General features: G+C 36.3%; 1 protein-coding gene across 2 annotated transcripts in view; it reads right to left on the minus strand.

The window, feature by feature from the left end:
• Positions 1 to 4,340: 4,340 nt before the first annotated feature.
• The window catches only part of LOC149195038 (uncharacterized), a 70,705-nt gene continuing 58,046 nt past the window's right edge, over positions 4,341 to 16,999 (minus strand). For both annotated transcript variants that reach the window (XM_089405228.1, XM_089405229.1), the window contains exon 2: positions 4,341 to 7,492. In XM_089405228.1, coding sequence (XP_089261354.1) covers positions 4,700 to 7,492 — 2,793 coding nt within the window. In that variant the 3' untranslated portion in view covers positions 4,341 to 4,699. The remainder of the gene's footprint in view (positions 7,493 to 16,999) is intronic.

Raw genomic sequence — 16,999 nt, forward strand, 5'->3', positions numbered from 1 at the left:
GTGTTGTTCTAGTTTAGGGAAAATTGTGTTGGAAAATGAGGCATGTTGGTAAATGATGTAAATCTATTTATGTTGATAAATAGAATGTTGATATATATATACTTCTATTTTTCCAAACAATCAAAACATTTTCTAAAGGGAAAAGACTATCGACTTCAATATAAGTGTTTCCCCTAATTTCAATGCAAATACCTTAACTTATAAATATGTTGAATGTTTTTACTTATTAAAACTAGTCTAGATTCATTTAAACTCTGGATTTATCAAATGTCTTAAGGGATCAAATCTCTTAAGGTGTAAACCTCTTTTTTGAGTGCAAAAGTTGAGAAAAGGTTTGCACCTCGAAATATTTGATCCCTTTCGAAGCTTGATACGTCCGGAGTTAAGATGGATCTAGGCTACTTTAGTTATTAATAAATTAATCATTTTAATTAACCAACCTAGATCCATCTTAACTCCATACCTACCAAACGCCAAGAGGGATCAAATCTCTTTTCACTCTAAAATAGGTTTGCATCTCAAAATGAGCTTGGTATATCTAGCTTGGTTGAATTCCCCCCTTTAAATAGGTTATATTCCATGTGAATACCATGAGTCATCTTTATTTTTATTATTTTATTTTTATAAAGTTATTTTTATTTTTTATTTTTTTTGACCCAGCTAAAATGTTTACATTATATTACATTACATCTCTACCATATTAAACTTATTTTGATTTTTATTTTATTTTGACCAAGTTAAAATGTTTATATTACATGATATTAAGTTACAACATCTTAATCATACTGGGCTAGAAAACCTATCAAAACAATAATTGTATTTTTCATTTTTTTTTATTTTATATAATTTGATAAAGTCAAAATATTTTAATTAATAAATATAATTATTGATTTTATTATTTATTTTTACATAATTTTATCAACTCAAAAAATATTTCCATAACATAAACTTACAATATCCCTTTCATATGGAATAAAAAATACTTCATAACAATAATCAAATTATTTAAAATAAATAAAAAATTTATTTCATAAATAATAATAAAACATATTTATTTATTAAATTATTTAAAAATAAAGTGAATGATTTTTATGTAAGTGCACGTTTAGATTTTAATGGAAAATATATATATATATATATATATATATATATATATATATCAGAATATCATTATAAAATATATGTTTTTTAAAGAAATAATTATATATATTTATTCATGTGAAAATATACAATTTTCAAATTAAAATGGATACATAAATTTAAAAATAAAAATAAAAAATAATATTCTAACTATTTGAAAAAAATTATATTATAAATAATATTTATTTTTTTAATTTTTTTTCCAAGGTTTTTTATCTCTAATGTTTTTTCAATTATTATTAAGTTATATGTGAAATTATTTGAGAGATACAATTGAGAAAGAGGAATAAAGGAAAGTGTCAATTGTTTTATTTATAAAATTATTTGGATGCAAAAATTATTTACAAGGTATAATTGATAAGGAAGAATTAAAAATAATTATAGTAGAACTAATGACATGTTCATTAAGTTTTATCCAGAGTGGGCAAAGTGTTATAATAAATATGACAAAGTGAAAGACTCAAAGTTGTTAACTCCATAATGAATACATGGTCTTGCTGGCGAGTGATATGAGAGCCCATAAATTACATGTGATGAAGGTTTAAGGATTTTTCATTATAATAGGTCTAAATTGATCCGAGGGCCTCTGATTTTAGCAAAGAGCTCACTTGGTTGGCTACAATATCAACTAGCTTGGGGACTTTTAAGTGAAGGCATGGATTCTTAAGCAATGAGGAAGAATAGATCTAATATTTATAGCAAGGATTTTCCAGGTAAATCAGCTCTCTATGTTAGCTTCAGCTCAATATACAATTTGTCGACATTTGATGGTTTGCAACCATCACCCCTTTAGAAGATATGAGTTGTGAAAAAATAAAATAGCAGAGAAAGAAAATATACTTACAAATATAAAGGAGGAAAGATAAAATTACCACAAATCCAACAATAAGACAACTATAGAGGAAAGATAAAATTACCACAAATCTAACAATGAGAAATACCTCCATTCTAACCACAATACCATGAATTATCAATACGATATACCCAAACAACCATAACTCATTTGACTTATTCTACAACATTCTAAAAATCTCACATCTAACACAAGGAGTTTAATTTCTCACGCCTAACACAAGGAGTTTAATTTTCAATGTGAGTTTAATTTTCAATGTGTTATTTATGCAAATGAGCAGTGGGGGGAAGGTCGCATCATAGTAGGCAAAAGGAGCTTGGATCCACTTATAATCTACCAACCATGGCCAAATTCCTCCAAGTGATATAACTTTGGGTTGTCAACGCAGTGATATGGAGAAAATGCATAAAAAAACCCTAAGTATTGTAGTGCACCTCGATAATTCAAGGTTCTCTTCATTGCTTTGCGGCATTCCTCTCCAAGGGAATTTTTTACTTAGGTTCATCCCCTTCATGTTTTTTCCTTGCAACTCTATTCAGGGTTTGCATCAATTTATGTTTACTCCGCTACCCACTACTTGTTATTTTGGTTGTTGGTCCTCCATCCCAATCCTCGACCCTATGTTCTTAAGAGGCTACATATCGTCAAATTCTCTCTAATCTTTCCTCCTTTCCTTGATGTTTGATGGACCTTCTGTCTACTCCCTCTAGTGTTCTCGTCCAGGATTCCCATTTTTCATCCTTTGTTCTACTATCTTTACACCTCCTCTTTCAGCCCCTCAACCCTCTCCTTTGTTCCCTCCTTTGCTTGGCTTATTCCTTCCTCCTCGGTCTACCCTGCTACCATCCCCTTTTTCATCATGGTTTGATGTTGGCTGGTTGCACCCTCACATCATCGCTGAAGAGGCAAACTTGAGGCTCCCTATTCCTTCGGCTTTAGCCCTCCTACTCTAAGAGGCACCAGCACTCAATCCTCTAATAGAGATGCTATGGAGTGGATATAGAGACATTATACCTTAAGTTGTCCAAAACGCAATGTCAAATGTAGAAGAGCAAGTCAAGGATACTCGCAAGGTTATTCCAGAAACTCACATGGAGCGGGATACCAGAGATTAGATCCCCAGTGTCAGCGATTCAACCATACAGAGCAGTTGTTTATATGCAGACCGTCAACTTGTATTGGCATGTTAAAACTCTCATGGGAAGAGTTCTTATCGGCAGAGTGGGAACCCAATAGGAACTTATTTGCTGCATGGTCGAGCTCACGGAAAAAATGAATAGCATAAATAGGAAGGTCACACTGTTAACCAAGAGAATCACTAGCACCGACCCCTCATTGTCGGGCACCAATGGTGATCCTCAATCGCATAATCAAGAATGCGATTTAGCCAAATGAGAGAATTCAAGGCTCAGGCTTGAGACAATATTTTGTTTTTCAATATGGATATTTCTATCAATTTATGTAGTGTTGTCTATGTAATTTTTCTATCTATTTTATGTTATCAGATCAACAGATTAAGAACAGTAAAAACAATCCAAAATTTTTGAGTTTATGCTATTAGTCTGGTTTCCCTAGTGGCAAACTAGTAAGACTATTGGTATTGTAAATATATGTTTTTTGCAATAATATAATGTATGATATTATGAAAAAAAGATGTAAAAAAAACAAAACATTTTTCTTATAAATACTCTTATATATATATATCCTCTCATAAATAGTTATTGTCCTAAATAATCATAAAGTGTGTAAATTTTCTACTTACACCATTAAAAAACACTTGAAAAATAAAATCAACCAATATTTCACTATTCCACCCATATAAATAACGGTTTTCTAAAATAGCATCTAACATGACGTATTACCTCACTGATCAATAATTTTAGTTGCATTAAATATATCATTTGCTAAAATAATTATAAAGCGAATGAAAGTTTTTATTTTACCAATCAAATTATATCATAATAGAGAAACAATTGCATAATGAAATCTACAAATGTTTCACTATTCCACTGAATAGAACTAACAGTTCATTATGCAACACTTCACTTGTGGTGGAATAGAATTAACAGTTCATTATGTGACATTTAACTTGCAGTTCAGATTAACTGATTTTAAATAATGTATATCTAACATGTTAACTATTAATTTAACAAATGCAAGTTTAGTGGACGGACTGGAAAATGTGCCAAAAAACCAATATTTATGAAATATTGAATGAAACTTTAAAATATGGGAGCAACTATGAACTTTGGATACGGCTCACATGATCTACATAGTTACCCTGTATCTCATAAGCTGCCGTAGATTCTATTTTCATTCACAATTCTGGAGCTACCATATACATGATTCAATTATGTTTATTTCACCGAACTTCAGATCTGTGTACATAATTCAGATGGCTCTTCATAAGGTGCCATTCACAATTCTGGAGCTACCATATACATGATTCAATTATGTTTATTTCGCCGAACTTCATATCTGTGTACATAATTCAGATGGCTCTTCATAAGGTGCCATAGGTTCTCTATTCATTCATATATAAAACCGAACAACCATACCACATTACACATAAAACATAAGAACTGCTACATAAGGGCATAGATTTAGCAAAACAAAAATAAAGACGTCCAACCAAAAAACCAAAAGCCTGCATGTCCAGTAGGGATTTCTACACAGGAAGAGTAGTCTAAAATACCTGCTGCATCCCTACATTAAGGCTGCAACTTTGGGCTTAAGACTTGTGGCTAGATCTTCAAAGCTTCTTGCTAATTGCACTTCATCAATACTAAGCTGAAATGTTCCATTGCCAATATTGGCCATTTCTTTGAGAATATTGAAGGTGGGATCAGTCCCAAACATTATGGTATGAAGAATCATCCTCGGCTCCTGTTGTTTCATTCTGTCCACATAATATAGAGGATCCCCTCCCCCGTTATTTCCTCCGTCACTCAAAAACACAATCATTGGTCTTTTGTGCTCAATTGTAGGATCTTTTGAGGCTTTGATCATCACCCTTTCAGCCAATGCCAACCCAGATGAATAAGTAGTTCCTCCATCTGCATCATAAGCAAGCAGCGAACTAACAACTTCCTCCCTCATCTCTTTCATCTCTACAGCAATAACTGCGCTGCAGTCGAAGAGAATCACTGACACCGAATCATCAGATACCGTCCTGAGACGAGTTCTTATGAACCTTATTATGGCCTCAAATACGCAACCAAGCCTAAAATCATGCGAAGGAGAAAACATGGACATTGTTGGCCTAATATCTGCACTGCCCATCGACCCCGATTTATCAATGACAAAAATGACATGATGAGGAATATTCTTGGAATGATCACAGCCAAAATGATGCCCATCATCCGTTATATAGCCGGCAGAACTGACATTCAATCCAGTTCTTTTGATAGGAGCATGCCAAAGTTTCTCGGTGCAATATGACTTCTGAGCTCCGCTGCCCTTTTCGTCTGAAATATCTTCATGCTCCTCTGATCTGCAATAGTGATTGCAGAGGCCAAACTCGTTTTGCTCTTCCTCTGTGCAGGGATCAACGAATCTAATATATTTCCAATAAGTCTCATGACTCATCTCATCCTTGGGTACATCCAGGTCGGGACCATATTTCCTAGTCTCGTGCCTGGAACCATCATAGAGCTTGCTGGTGCAGTTTTCTGGGCATGGGACCAAATGAATGTGGCCCCTGCCTTGTTTTTTGCAATGCATATTGCACATTTCTGCCAATCCTGTTTCCCCCCATGCATACCTTCTGTCATCAATATCAATCTCCTCTGATTCTGAAATGAATTTAACATTTCTCATATTGCCATGCACTGTGTTATGCAAACCAGGGTGATCGATCGGAAGTCGGCAAAAATAGCCACAAGAATGACATCTTGTCTCACAATAATGTACAGCATCTTCGTTAGTTGTATGAACATGGGGTCCTTCATGGCTCCTCTTGAAGGCTGGTACTGGGACACAACAATCCTTTCGTAGTCCGTTCTGCTCTGATACATGCTCATACTCGAAAGAACCTCTGCGGCCTTGGAACTGCCTTGTTTGGCGAACTAACTCGGTAAAAATCTCACAGACTCCGGGCACCCCGCATTTTTCAGGGCACGCATGCTCATTCCCACATAGATGTTCGGCATCGCGACTAAGGTCATGAAAATGGTCCTTGTAACCACATGTCCTTGTACAGCCCATCATGATACATGGGGTTTGACAGTATCTTTCATGGCAAGCATGCCTATCATGATCCCCAAACTCAATTGGGACAACACAAGGATTTTTGCAACTAGGAAGAGAACATTTTTTCTTGCACATATGTTGGGGAGAATTGCACTTGTGTGGACCCTCATGACCAAGCCTAATAGAACAAGACTTGTTACAGTTGGATGACTTCTTAAACAAGTCACAAATTTCACCGCAGGTGTGGTTTTTCATTTTACAGTCATGGGGGCCATCATGCCCTGCCAAATCTTTGCATTCTTCAACTGAATTCTCTACTTCCTCCTTAGTGCAAAAGGTGCACTTTTCTGAACATACATGGCTACCCATACAAGAATGAGAGGAGACATGGCCTTTTTCAAGCATACATCTCCAAAAGCATTTAGAGCATTTACATCCGCAAACGGACAGGCTTTGCTTCATTTTTGCAATACCCGCAGCAGCCTCTAACTGTAATTTATGCACCTCGTCAGCACTGGAAAAGTCCACTGTATTTGAAATCAACCACTGTTCAACTCGCTTTCGTCTTCGATCAGCCAATGCACCCAAAAAGCTTTCGAAAACAGAGTGCCACCATTCACCATCAGTTCCTTTTCTTGGCACAACACTTTCTAATCTTGACCTCAGCTCAGATAAAATGCTTCCAGCATCTTCTGTTGGTTCTAGTGAAGGTGCTAATTCTAACCCAGTATCGGGGAAATCAAACATGATATCCCCAACAGCCACGGGAAAATCCGAAACTTCTTCCTGCGTATCCAAATTAACTAGCATTTGGATTTCTCCAGTGGCGGAGAGGCATCCTCTATCTATAGCAGACTTTAGATTTCTCCTTAGTATGTCCACCCTGAGGGCCACACGTTTACCATCTACAGATGTCCAATCTTTTGCTGCAATCTGAGAGATCACTAGCTTCACATCATTCAAGAAAGCAGTACCATTGTGATAGCATGAATTCATCTCTTCTACTGTACTTGCTATATCCCTTAAGCTATCATGGTAGTCAGGTCGATTATAAGGAGGCATTGCTGCTATTTCAACCTTTCCACCATACATTTTTGAGAGAAAGTTTTCATGAGTTTTGGAACATATTCTGAAAATTTTTTCTTCGAATTCATGTTTTAAATCGTCCACATCCGAACTGTCAACGTCCTTGATAGCAATATAGAAAATTCCCTTGAAGAGCTTTTTGTCCTTGTCCTGCTTAACCAGATTGACCCCATTCTGGAAGCGATCAAAGACTATCTCCGTCTCTTTGTCTAAATGAAAATCCTGTTACAAACAGAGGGGAGTATTAGGTCAGTTTCAAAAAGCATTAAAAAAGCTACTCAATTTCAATCGGGAAGAATTAAGTGGAGATCAATGTTCAATTCAGCTATGTTAAGGTATTAGCGATTGCATTCACAGTAATCAGTTTGTTTTCTCAATCTCTATTACACAGATTTTTACAAGATAAATATATTGGTAAGTTTAATAAATATTTCCATGATTGTAAAATCATTTTAATTTTTTATCTAATTTCATTAATTTATTAGATAAAAGATTTTGGGAGGTATTTTACTTTTATTTGACTTTAAAGTTTATGAATCACGCATATTTTGACTTTGAATATGTAATATTATAAAAGAAAACACGTGCACTTACCATAAAACCTGATATTAAATAATAGTAAAATTTTATTCTCACAAAATATCACTACAAATAAAACAATTCTCTTAATAACTCGATATCACCTATCTTGAATATAACAGCAAGACGCTGTATCTCTTCCTGCACAAGAAGTTAACGTTGGCTCCCACCTCCCACCTTGCTGAGTGGTCTTCTTCAAATAGAAAGTTCAAATGGATTATTAGGCTGAGCGAGCTTCGATTTTACAGGGTTTCTACAAATTCAGAGTTGGTGTAATCGACTTTGTTTCGGACATCAATTAAAGCAAAGAATAAAATCACCAACAATAAAAGCCCTGAATAGGGGACTATTAAACCTATATTATAAAATCACCAATAATAAATAATGCTCTAAATTGGAGACTCTTAAACATAAATTTTGGAATGTCATTTTGTTCGTTAATATTCTGGTCTCAACCATTAGAATTTTACATTCATGGTTAAGGCTCTATTTATGGGAGAGCAATTATGGTTTTTTTTAAGGGTTGATTGGTGTTATTTTTTTCACTGGGTTAAGGTTTTATTTAGAGGAAAGTAATATTATTTTTTTTTTAAATTGATGGTGCTAGTGTTGTTATTGCTTTGGTTTTTTTTGGTTGTTTTTTTTATTTTTTTTATTTGGTGATTTAGAGAGGATAGTTATCATTAATTAGTATTAATGAATGTAAATTAATTTATTTAAAATTATTTGTGAATGGTTTGTTAAAGTACAAAGTTTCACTTTTACGCGATACTTTTGGGTTTATAAGTTAATTTATTATTATTTAAGAAAGATAGGTCATTTAAACCTGTTAACTTTTTAGAGGTTTTTCCGGTTTATTTTCTAGTCAAATCTGCTCAGAATCTCACAGGGATTTGTTGAAATTACAAGTTTGAGTTGTGAACTCTCCACAATCTAATTCCCTAGAGGTTTTTCAAGGTGTTGAATCCATATATGCAGTCAAAAACCCAATGTAAACAACAAAAATCAAAATTTAACTAAAAAATATATTTCAGGGAAAAGCTCCAAAAAGACTAATAGTTACCCACTGTCAAATCACTTGTGTTTCTTCTGTAGGACAGTTATCACTAACTAGTATCAATGAATGTACACTAATTCATTATTATTATTCAAGAAAAACCACACCATCTAAAATGACTTGAGCTGTTTTTCACTCTTACCAGATACCTCTGGGTTTGTAAATTAATTTATTATTATTTATTCCAGAAAAACCTTCTCATCTAAAATGACTTGTAAGTGGTTCATAAAAGGGCAGGTTTATCATTGACAAATATCAATGAATGTAAACTAACTCATTATTATTATTAAAAAAACAGGTCATCCAAAATGACTTGTCAGTCTTAAAAGGACAGTATTTGCTCCTACTAGATATCTCAAGGTTTGTAAAATAATTCAAACATGGCATCTAAAATGATTTGTGAGTGCTTAATAGAAGGGTAGGTTTTCATTCCTGTGAGATACCTCAGGATTATTCTTATTAAAAAGAACATGTCATCTAAAAAGACTTGTGGGTAGTTAGTAAAATAGTAGGTTTTCACATTTGCCAAATACCTCTAGATGTTAGATCGCTAATTTGTTTTCTTATATCCAAAAGACTAACTCTTACTTAATAACAATTAGTTTTAACTGTTCCTTTAAAAAATGATTTCAACATAAATAGTATTATCAAAAAAATCAAAATCTCTTATATAATATTATCAAGAAAAGCAATATTTCCAATAGCCATAACTAAGCTACCTTTAATAAAATTATATACTGCTCTATAAAATGAATTATAATTTCATAATTTAACAATTTATTCTTTTAGTTTATAATAAATTTTAATATTATATTTTTTCAAATTAAAATTTCTATGAAACTCTAAATATCATATTTTTATGAAAAATCCATTCAAAAAAATCTCTACTTATATCATATTTTTATGAAAGAACCATTCAAATAAATCTGAACTTTTTTTTTTTCAGAGAGAAAATCATCATAGTTACAAAAATATTTCGGTATCTTACAATCAAGAGAGAAGTCAACTCTCCTGACCGTCAGCTTCCAAGATATTCCCAAATTTTCCATCAACATAGGAATGCCCTTCAAATAAGCTATGTACCCACGTTAACACTAAAAGATATTTATTTAAGAATGGAAATCGGATTTCAACTTTGGCGTTCTTCTGACTTTATTGCAGAGATAATCTCAGGAAAACAGATGATCTACTCTACCATATTTCCTTTATATGTATGTTCATTTTCTGATGTAAGAATATTTTTTGATAAAATATTCTCGAAGAATGTAATAGTCTACCTTCTTGTTGAAGATTGTTAAATTGCTTATGTTCATTTTCTGATGTAAGAACATTTTTTGATAAAATATTCTCGAAGAATGTTATAGTCTACCTTCTTGTTGAAGATTGTTAAATTGCTTATGGTTGCAGTAAAAACATGTAACAATGTAGTTAATAATTGATTTTGATCTTTCCATGTAAATTACCTAATGTATTTGAATTTTGAAAATTAAAATGGGCTGAGTGAGGGATATGGATTCCAAGAGATTGAGGGAAGTCAATTGCTTGGGATATTCAGTTTACTTGTTGAAGAAACTGGACAAAATGGACAGCCATTGAAAGATGGTTGTTGAGCTTTAAATGCACTTGAATTGTGTGTTGAATGGGACTTCTGTTGGGAATTTATGGACTGCAAAATAGGGACAAAGCCCATGCTAGCTTGGGAACCACAACAGACAGAAAAAGGACAAAGAGTTAATGCACAACAGCTATGTGTGTGCAGTTGGAAAAACACCAAAGGGGTCAAACTTGGGGAAAATGGGGGAAGTTAAACAACGCGGAAGAGGCATACACGCACAATAGGGAAAAAGGAAAAAGAAAGAACAGTTTCTCTAGGAACAAGAAGACAAACCCGAGAACAAAGGGGAAGAACTCTGCGGAGAAGAGGAACAATGTGTGCCTATCAGCGTGCGATTTTGAGACTCAAGTGTCAAAGGCATATCAGGGACACGACACAAAGAAGTGTCTAGCGCTCTGCATGAAAGTGCAGAAGGGTGTGTCTGGGCTTTGTTACCCACCATTTTGTGGGTGATACCCCTAGGAGAATTTTTTTTCTCCAAGATGGTCCTTAGCCGGCAGCCAACAACCCCTTGCAGCCACCGACTAGCTCATTGTGCCATTTCTCCGCTACCTGAGCCATCCATGTGGTCCCTCACCCATCTGCCATGATTGTATGTTTGAAGGTGGGCCTCCCGAACCTAAAGGTATGCCTTGTCATTTGGTAATTGAATATTCTAGTTTGTTTATCATGGACACTTCTCGGTATGGATTAATGGGAGGATTCGGCGGAAATAATGGGTTAGGTCTGTGCTCTTGTCCGCTAGACCCCTTTTGGATATTGACCTTGGATTTCGGTCTAGTGGGATCTCTTTCACTGACCATTTGGCTTTAGGGATGGTATTTCACAAGAAACCCTAATTTTGGTTGCGTGGTCTCGCTCCCTCATCTGCATATATTACCCTCTTTCAAATCAATATTACCCCATTCATCATTTCTCCCACCCGAGTCCAACACTAAGTCCACATAGGGCTAGTCTTCCCCTTCCCCTTGCCCACATTTTGGGTTAGGCCTGGAATGATGCCTCGACGGTTGATGCAGCTAAAAAGAAAAGTAAAAGCATAATTGGCCACATTCAACAAGAAAATGCACCACAAAGTGCAAAAGATGGTCGGAACAAACATATTTAGCACTTGGGCAAAAGCCAATACATGAGCTCTACCCCATTATCATGGCCATCGCCCTGGTTCCTACAGGTTCTATGAGCCTCCTTCATCATATAGGAACCCATGATTGTCCCAACCCCTCGTGGGCAATGAACCACCCTACCTTAAAAGGGGGTATCCACTACTACATCTCACACATCATGCTCTTACCCCTTGAGCCCCGAGTAGTTAATTAAAGAAAAATCATGAAAAGGCAAAAGGCATATAAAGAAGGGTGGAAAATCAAGGTCGAGACACCTCATGTACCACAATTGCTCCCTTCTATACATTATATACCCAGGTGTGGGCTTCCCTTTTATCAGCTACCCTTCTACCCCAACATGTGGTCCAAAGTTACTCCTTCTCATTCCCTATTCCACTCACCTCTTTATCACATACCACCACCTTTTGAAGTATGTACCCTGAACATGTTATCCCCTTTAGAAGTAGAAACCACCTAATAGGATACTTGGTTAACCCCATTTGGAGTTTGGAGACATTAGCAAATGTCAAAGCCCATTATGGAAGGGCAGGCCATTACAAAGTCCCCACTTGTGGTCCATGGTTTATAGGCTCTTTTACTCTATTTCTTTGATGACTTGTTGCATTGGAAGACTAGGGGACGCATTGGATCTTATGCAGGATTGCAGACGGTCTCCATCTTGGGTTTGGTCTTCCTATACGGGGTCTTAAACCTTCAGAGGGCTACATTGGCACATGTTGGGTGTGTGTTGAGAGCCATAGGCCTCCACAACAGTAGACAACATTCCATGGATCCTTGAGGATGTTCAAAGATTTCTCGAGATTCACCTATTGGACGATGAAGATGCACTTGGTTCACTTTTGCCCAGCCAGCCCCACAAATGCACCATACACTTGGCAGCTGACCCAGGACTTGTATGATGATGTTTCATCACCTACACCATCATCACAGCCCTTACAGATGATCTACAGGCATCTTCGACTCATTTGGAGACCCATGAGGTTATTATTGTGCCCCCGCACCCACAGGGAGCACCACAGGTTTAGTGTTTGGAGAACAACGGGCCAACCCCTTGTCCATCACTTTTGAGGGTCATATTCTTCATTATGGCACCTATGGACCTCATCAGGCCTCTTGGAGGGCCCTACGACATGTATTATTTATCATTTGACCTCTTAAGAGATTTATTATTTCATTTGTCAGCTAGTTTGGTTGGTTTGTCACCAAAAGTTAGGTTACTAGCACATTATTTTATTTTTTGGGCTTATGTAGGCCTAAGAGACTAATTTGAACTCCTCATTAGTGTATAAATACAAGTGAGATGAGTTCAATTTCTCATCATCACTTTGGATTGGATCTCTCTTCTCTTTAGAGAATTTCGCACTTTTTCTAGGATGAAGAATTCGAGCATGGATGAATTTTGATGTTTGGATTTGGAGCATTTTTATCTTGGAGTTTCTTTATTGTCAAATTGTTGATGGTTGGATATGTTTTATTACATGTAAGTACACACTTTTAATGCTATTCTTGTTTTACTTTTGTCATATGCATTGGACGGGATTTTCGCTATAATAGGGCTAATTGTTGCATTGCATAATTGCAAATTTGTGGAATTATTGTTTCTATATAACATCTCTCAATGTTTGGGCCATGTATGTGAATGAAATCTCCTAGGAATAATTCCATCGGGGAATTTATCTTGATAAGCCATCTCCTTTGCCAAGCAAAGTATAAAAGTTTTGAGGTCTCTTCCTCTTGCTCTAAAGGTTGAGCAAAGAAAACCTTAAGGCCTAATTGACTGAAATACATGATCTTTTCTCATCTTTATCCTATACTCCATTCTTCCCAAGGATTAAGGCATTGATACTCCAATAAGGGGTCACTCAAAGAACAATTTGCTTCACTTTTCCCTCTTTCTTCTAGGTCTAGCCAAGTTGGGTCACCTAGAGTATCATTTTCCCGACAAAGTAGCCCAAGAAAAAGTTCGATCTCTTAGCCTCTCCTACACTGGTGTGTCCTCAACACCTCCTCCAATTTTGAAGCTATTCTGATGGTGGAGTTGTGAGATAACCCAAGCCCTAGCTCCAAGACCAAACTTTTTCGTAATGCCCCCAAGGCTATTGCCTCATAGGATCAATTTGATACCTTCAAGTGAAAATTCTTGTTTTGATCCTTTCCCCCTCCTTGTCTAGGTTGTGAACATCATTGGTTTCTAGATTCTCCCCCCTTGACCTAGGCTGGGTCCACTTGATCCGATGTGGTCCCACATTTTTTAAAAGTCTAATCTTCAAGAACCATTCAAGAAGTCAAGTCCAATAAGGATTTTAGGATTGGAAAACTCCTTCATAAGGTATACTCCTCTAACCTCACCCTAAAATCATCACCTCTTCATCCTAGAAACCTGTGTACCTTGCTTAATAAGCAAGTAAGCTCTATCCTTAAAACACTTCTAGGAAAAGAATTATTAGGGTCACTTCACATCCATTGGTTGATTCATCTTTCACAAGTGCCCTTCTATATAACATGTATCCTCCCATCGGTGAAAGTCTGTAAAGAGTGGGAGTCTTAGCTGAGGTGACAATGGGCTAAGCCTCCACCGTTTCCCTTTGATCTAACAATTGTCCCTTTTATGCCCCCTGCTAGTTTGAGCGGTAACATGCCTAACAAGCGAACAACAGTGTTTACATGCAATGATGCAATGTGGAAGACATTAGCTTCTTTCACCACTCTAAGAAGCTTATCATACCTCAAGTTGAGCAATAGGAGTACAAGAGGAATTCTCCTTCAGGTGAGGGTAAATCTCAGGATACCTCAAGGGGTTGGAGGGTGGAGATGGCATTCCCTAGAGTCCCTTGATTTATCCCTTGGAATCCTGGTAAGCGAAATTCTAGAGTCTCCTTTGCTTGTTTAAGAGATTTGGCAATTGGTTCTTGATTCCCTTCATTGGGTGAAACCACTGTGTTGCATGTTGCAAAGGTGGAGGTGAAGCCTCTCGACTCCCTGAACTGTGTGCTTGTGTATGTGCTATTGGATGGCTGGAGTGTGGACACAGTTGGCCTCTAGATTCCCTATGCATTCGTTAACTACTGAGTAGCTGGTGGGTGGAGGTAGGAGTGTTGGACATAGTGAGAGGTGGGGCGAATCAATGTTTCTTTTACAATTGTTACTTTTATGCCAGTTAAGATCACTTAATAAATCAAAACACAAAAATGTACAACAAAAGAATAATTTTATTAACAAGAATGGTGAGGACTCCAATCCTCTTTTTACAACAATTCAAGTACAATAACACTTCATGGCTCCAACCCTAGTTGACTCTAATCTTCAATCAAACCAAGCTCCAACCTATATTATACCACCAAGCTCCAACATGGTCTACTTGAGGACTCCAATCCTCTAGGGCTCCAACCCTTTTATCTCACAAACCTCCAACCTAGTCTTCTAGAGGACTCCAATCCTCTAGGGCTCCAACCCTCTGCTTTTATTCTTCACGGTAGGTTTAACAGTTCTTCAAGGCTTCCAATATCTTCTACAACAAGCCCTAATAATCTTCAAGATCGCCTTACAATAATGCCCTCAAATAGTCTTCAAAATACTTAGTTCTTCAACGCTTCCAATATCTTCTACAACAAGCCCTAATAATCTTCAAGATCGCCTTACAATAATGCCCTCAAACAGTCTTCAAAATACTTAGTTCATCAAGGTTAACTTCAGTAATCACAGTAGGTGTCTCCAATGCTCTTCATATCTGCAAAAGGAATCCTCTTTAAGGCTACTCCATTAGGGTCTTCAACAATGTTGTTCCAAAATGATGCCCAATGTTCTCAATGATATCCAATCCAAGTGTCTTCAATAAGGACTTCAACAATTATTCCTAACAAGATGCTTTCAACACAATGTTCCAAGATTGCCTTGATGATGCTTCAAACACTGCTACTACAAGGGTTCTTCAATGAGGCTACTTCAAGATCTTCTATAATTGCTCCAATGGGTTGCTCAACAAAGTCTTCAAGGTAATCGCAAGACTAATCAAGATGGTCTTCAAGGACTGCTTTAAATTCACTTTAAGACCTAATCCTAGGTTTGTTCCAAAACTCTTCAAAACTGCCTCAAAAAGGCTACTCAAAATCTCTTCAAAGGTTCCTTCTTCAAATGTCTTCAAATATCTCAAAGATCCACAACTCTAGGTCATCAAAACAAGTCCAATATTGTGCTTTCAACCTTTCAACCAGAGTTTGCAAACCAGTGCCAATATTGAGCTTCGAGCCTTCCAACCAAGGTCTGCAAATTCAAACTATTCAAAGACTATCCTTATCACTGGAGCTCCAAGACTGTGCTTCACTTTGATCTAGTTCACAAAAGGAACCGAATCTTAACTGTTCTGAATACGTCTGCACTTCTGGTCACCACAGGCCACAGAGGTATGCTTGCTATAGGTTTGAGATTTTGCCCATAGATCGAGATGCACTAGTATCATAGGTCTGATGATAATGCTTGCAACAAGCCCAAACAATTTGATACTTCACTGCAACAAATCCACGAGGGCTGAGGTCTGTGGGAGACTGTTGCTCCACAAGGCCGAAAACAAAGGTCTAAAGATGTTTTTCCACAGGTCCGAGCACGGAAGGGCAGATAATATGTTTCCAAAGGTCTGAAAACGATGCTACTTTAGGGTCGAGAATATGTCTCCACAACTTAGCAAGTAGAAGAGTCTCTTTAACTCTGAAAAAGAGACTTCACATGTCTGTAATAAGTGTCACTTTGATCCGAGAAAAAGATCAGAAAAGGATGCTACTACACGTTGAAAAGTGTGCCTCCACAATTTTGCAAAAAACGTTATAACGAGTCAAAGATATGCCTCCACAAGTCTGTAATAGGAGTCTTATTTCAGAATATGTCGAGTTGTTCTCCAAGAGCCATATGCCAACAAACACAAGAAATCTTAGAAAATATGATCTTTATCTTCTTAGCTCTGTTAGCTCTCATGAGATATAAACTTTAATACTCACCCACTCTTGTTTCTTGGATGATTCATGTAAAAATTTCTAACATGAAATTCTACTGCAGCAACTAATTTATTTCAAAGTAAATTCTACTACAGTTGTCACATAATAGCATAGAGAAACGAACAGTAAAATACAAGCACAAGAATCAATCACATCAACAAAAGTGTTTTTGGACAATAGTCCACAGAAAAACCCAATGCGGGAAAACTGGTGCAGCAGCTAGGGGTTTATTTATTATTTTTCAGCAACAATCTCTTTACAAGGAGTGATTAGTAAAACATAGAGAAATCTTTGTGAAAACACCTAAGATAAATTTCCTCCACCCTTTGGAGAAATTCTGACACCCAAGAGACCCTCCAGCCTCCA

The sequence above is a fragment of the Pinus tabuliformis genome, chromosome 2_2, assembly GCF_031772625.1.
Source record: "Pinus tabuliformis cultivar Carrire ecotype Pingquan chromosome 2_2, CPIR1, whole genome shotgun sequence".
Taxonomy (NCBI): Eukaryota; Viridiplantae; Streptophyta; class Pinopsida; order Pinales; family Pinaceae; genus Pinus; species Pinus tabuliformis.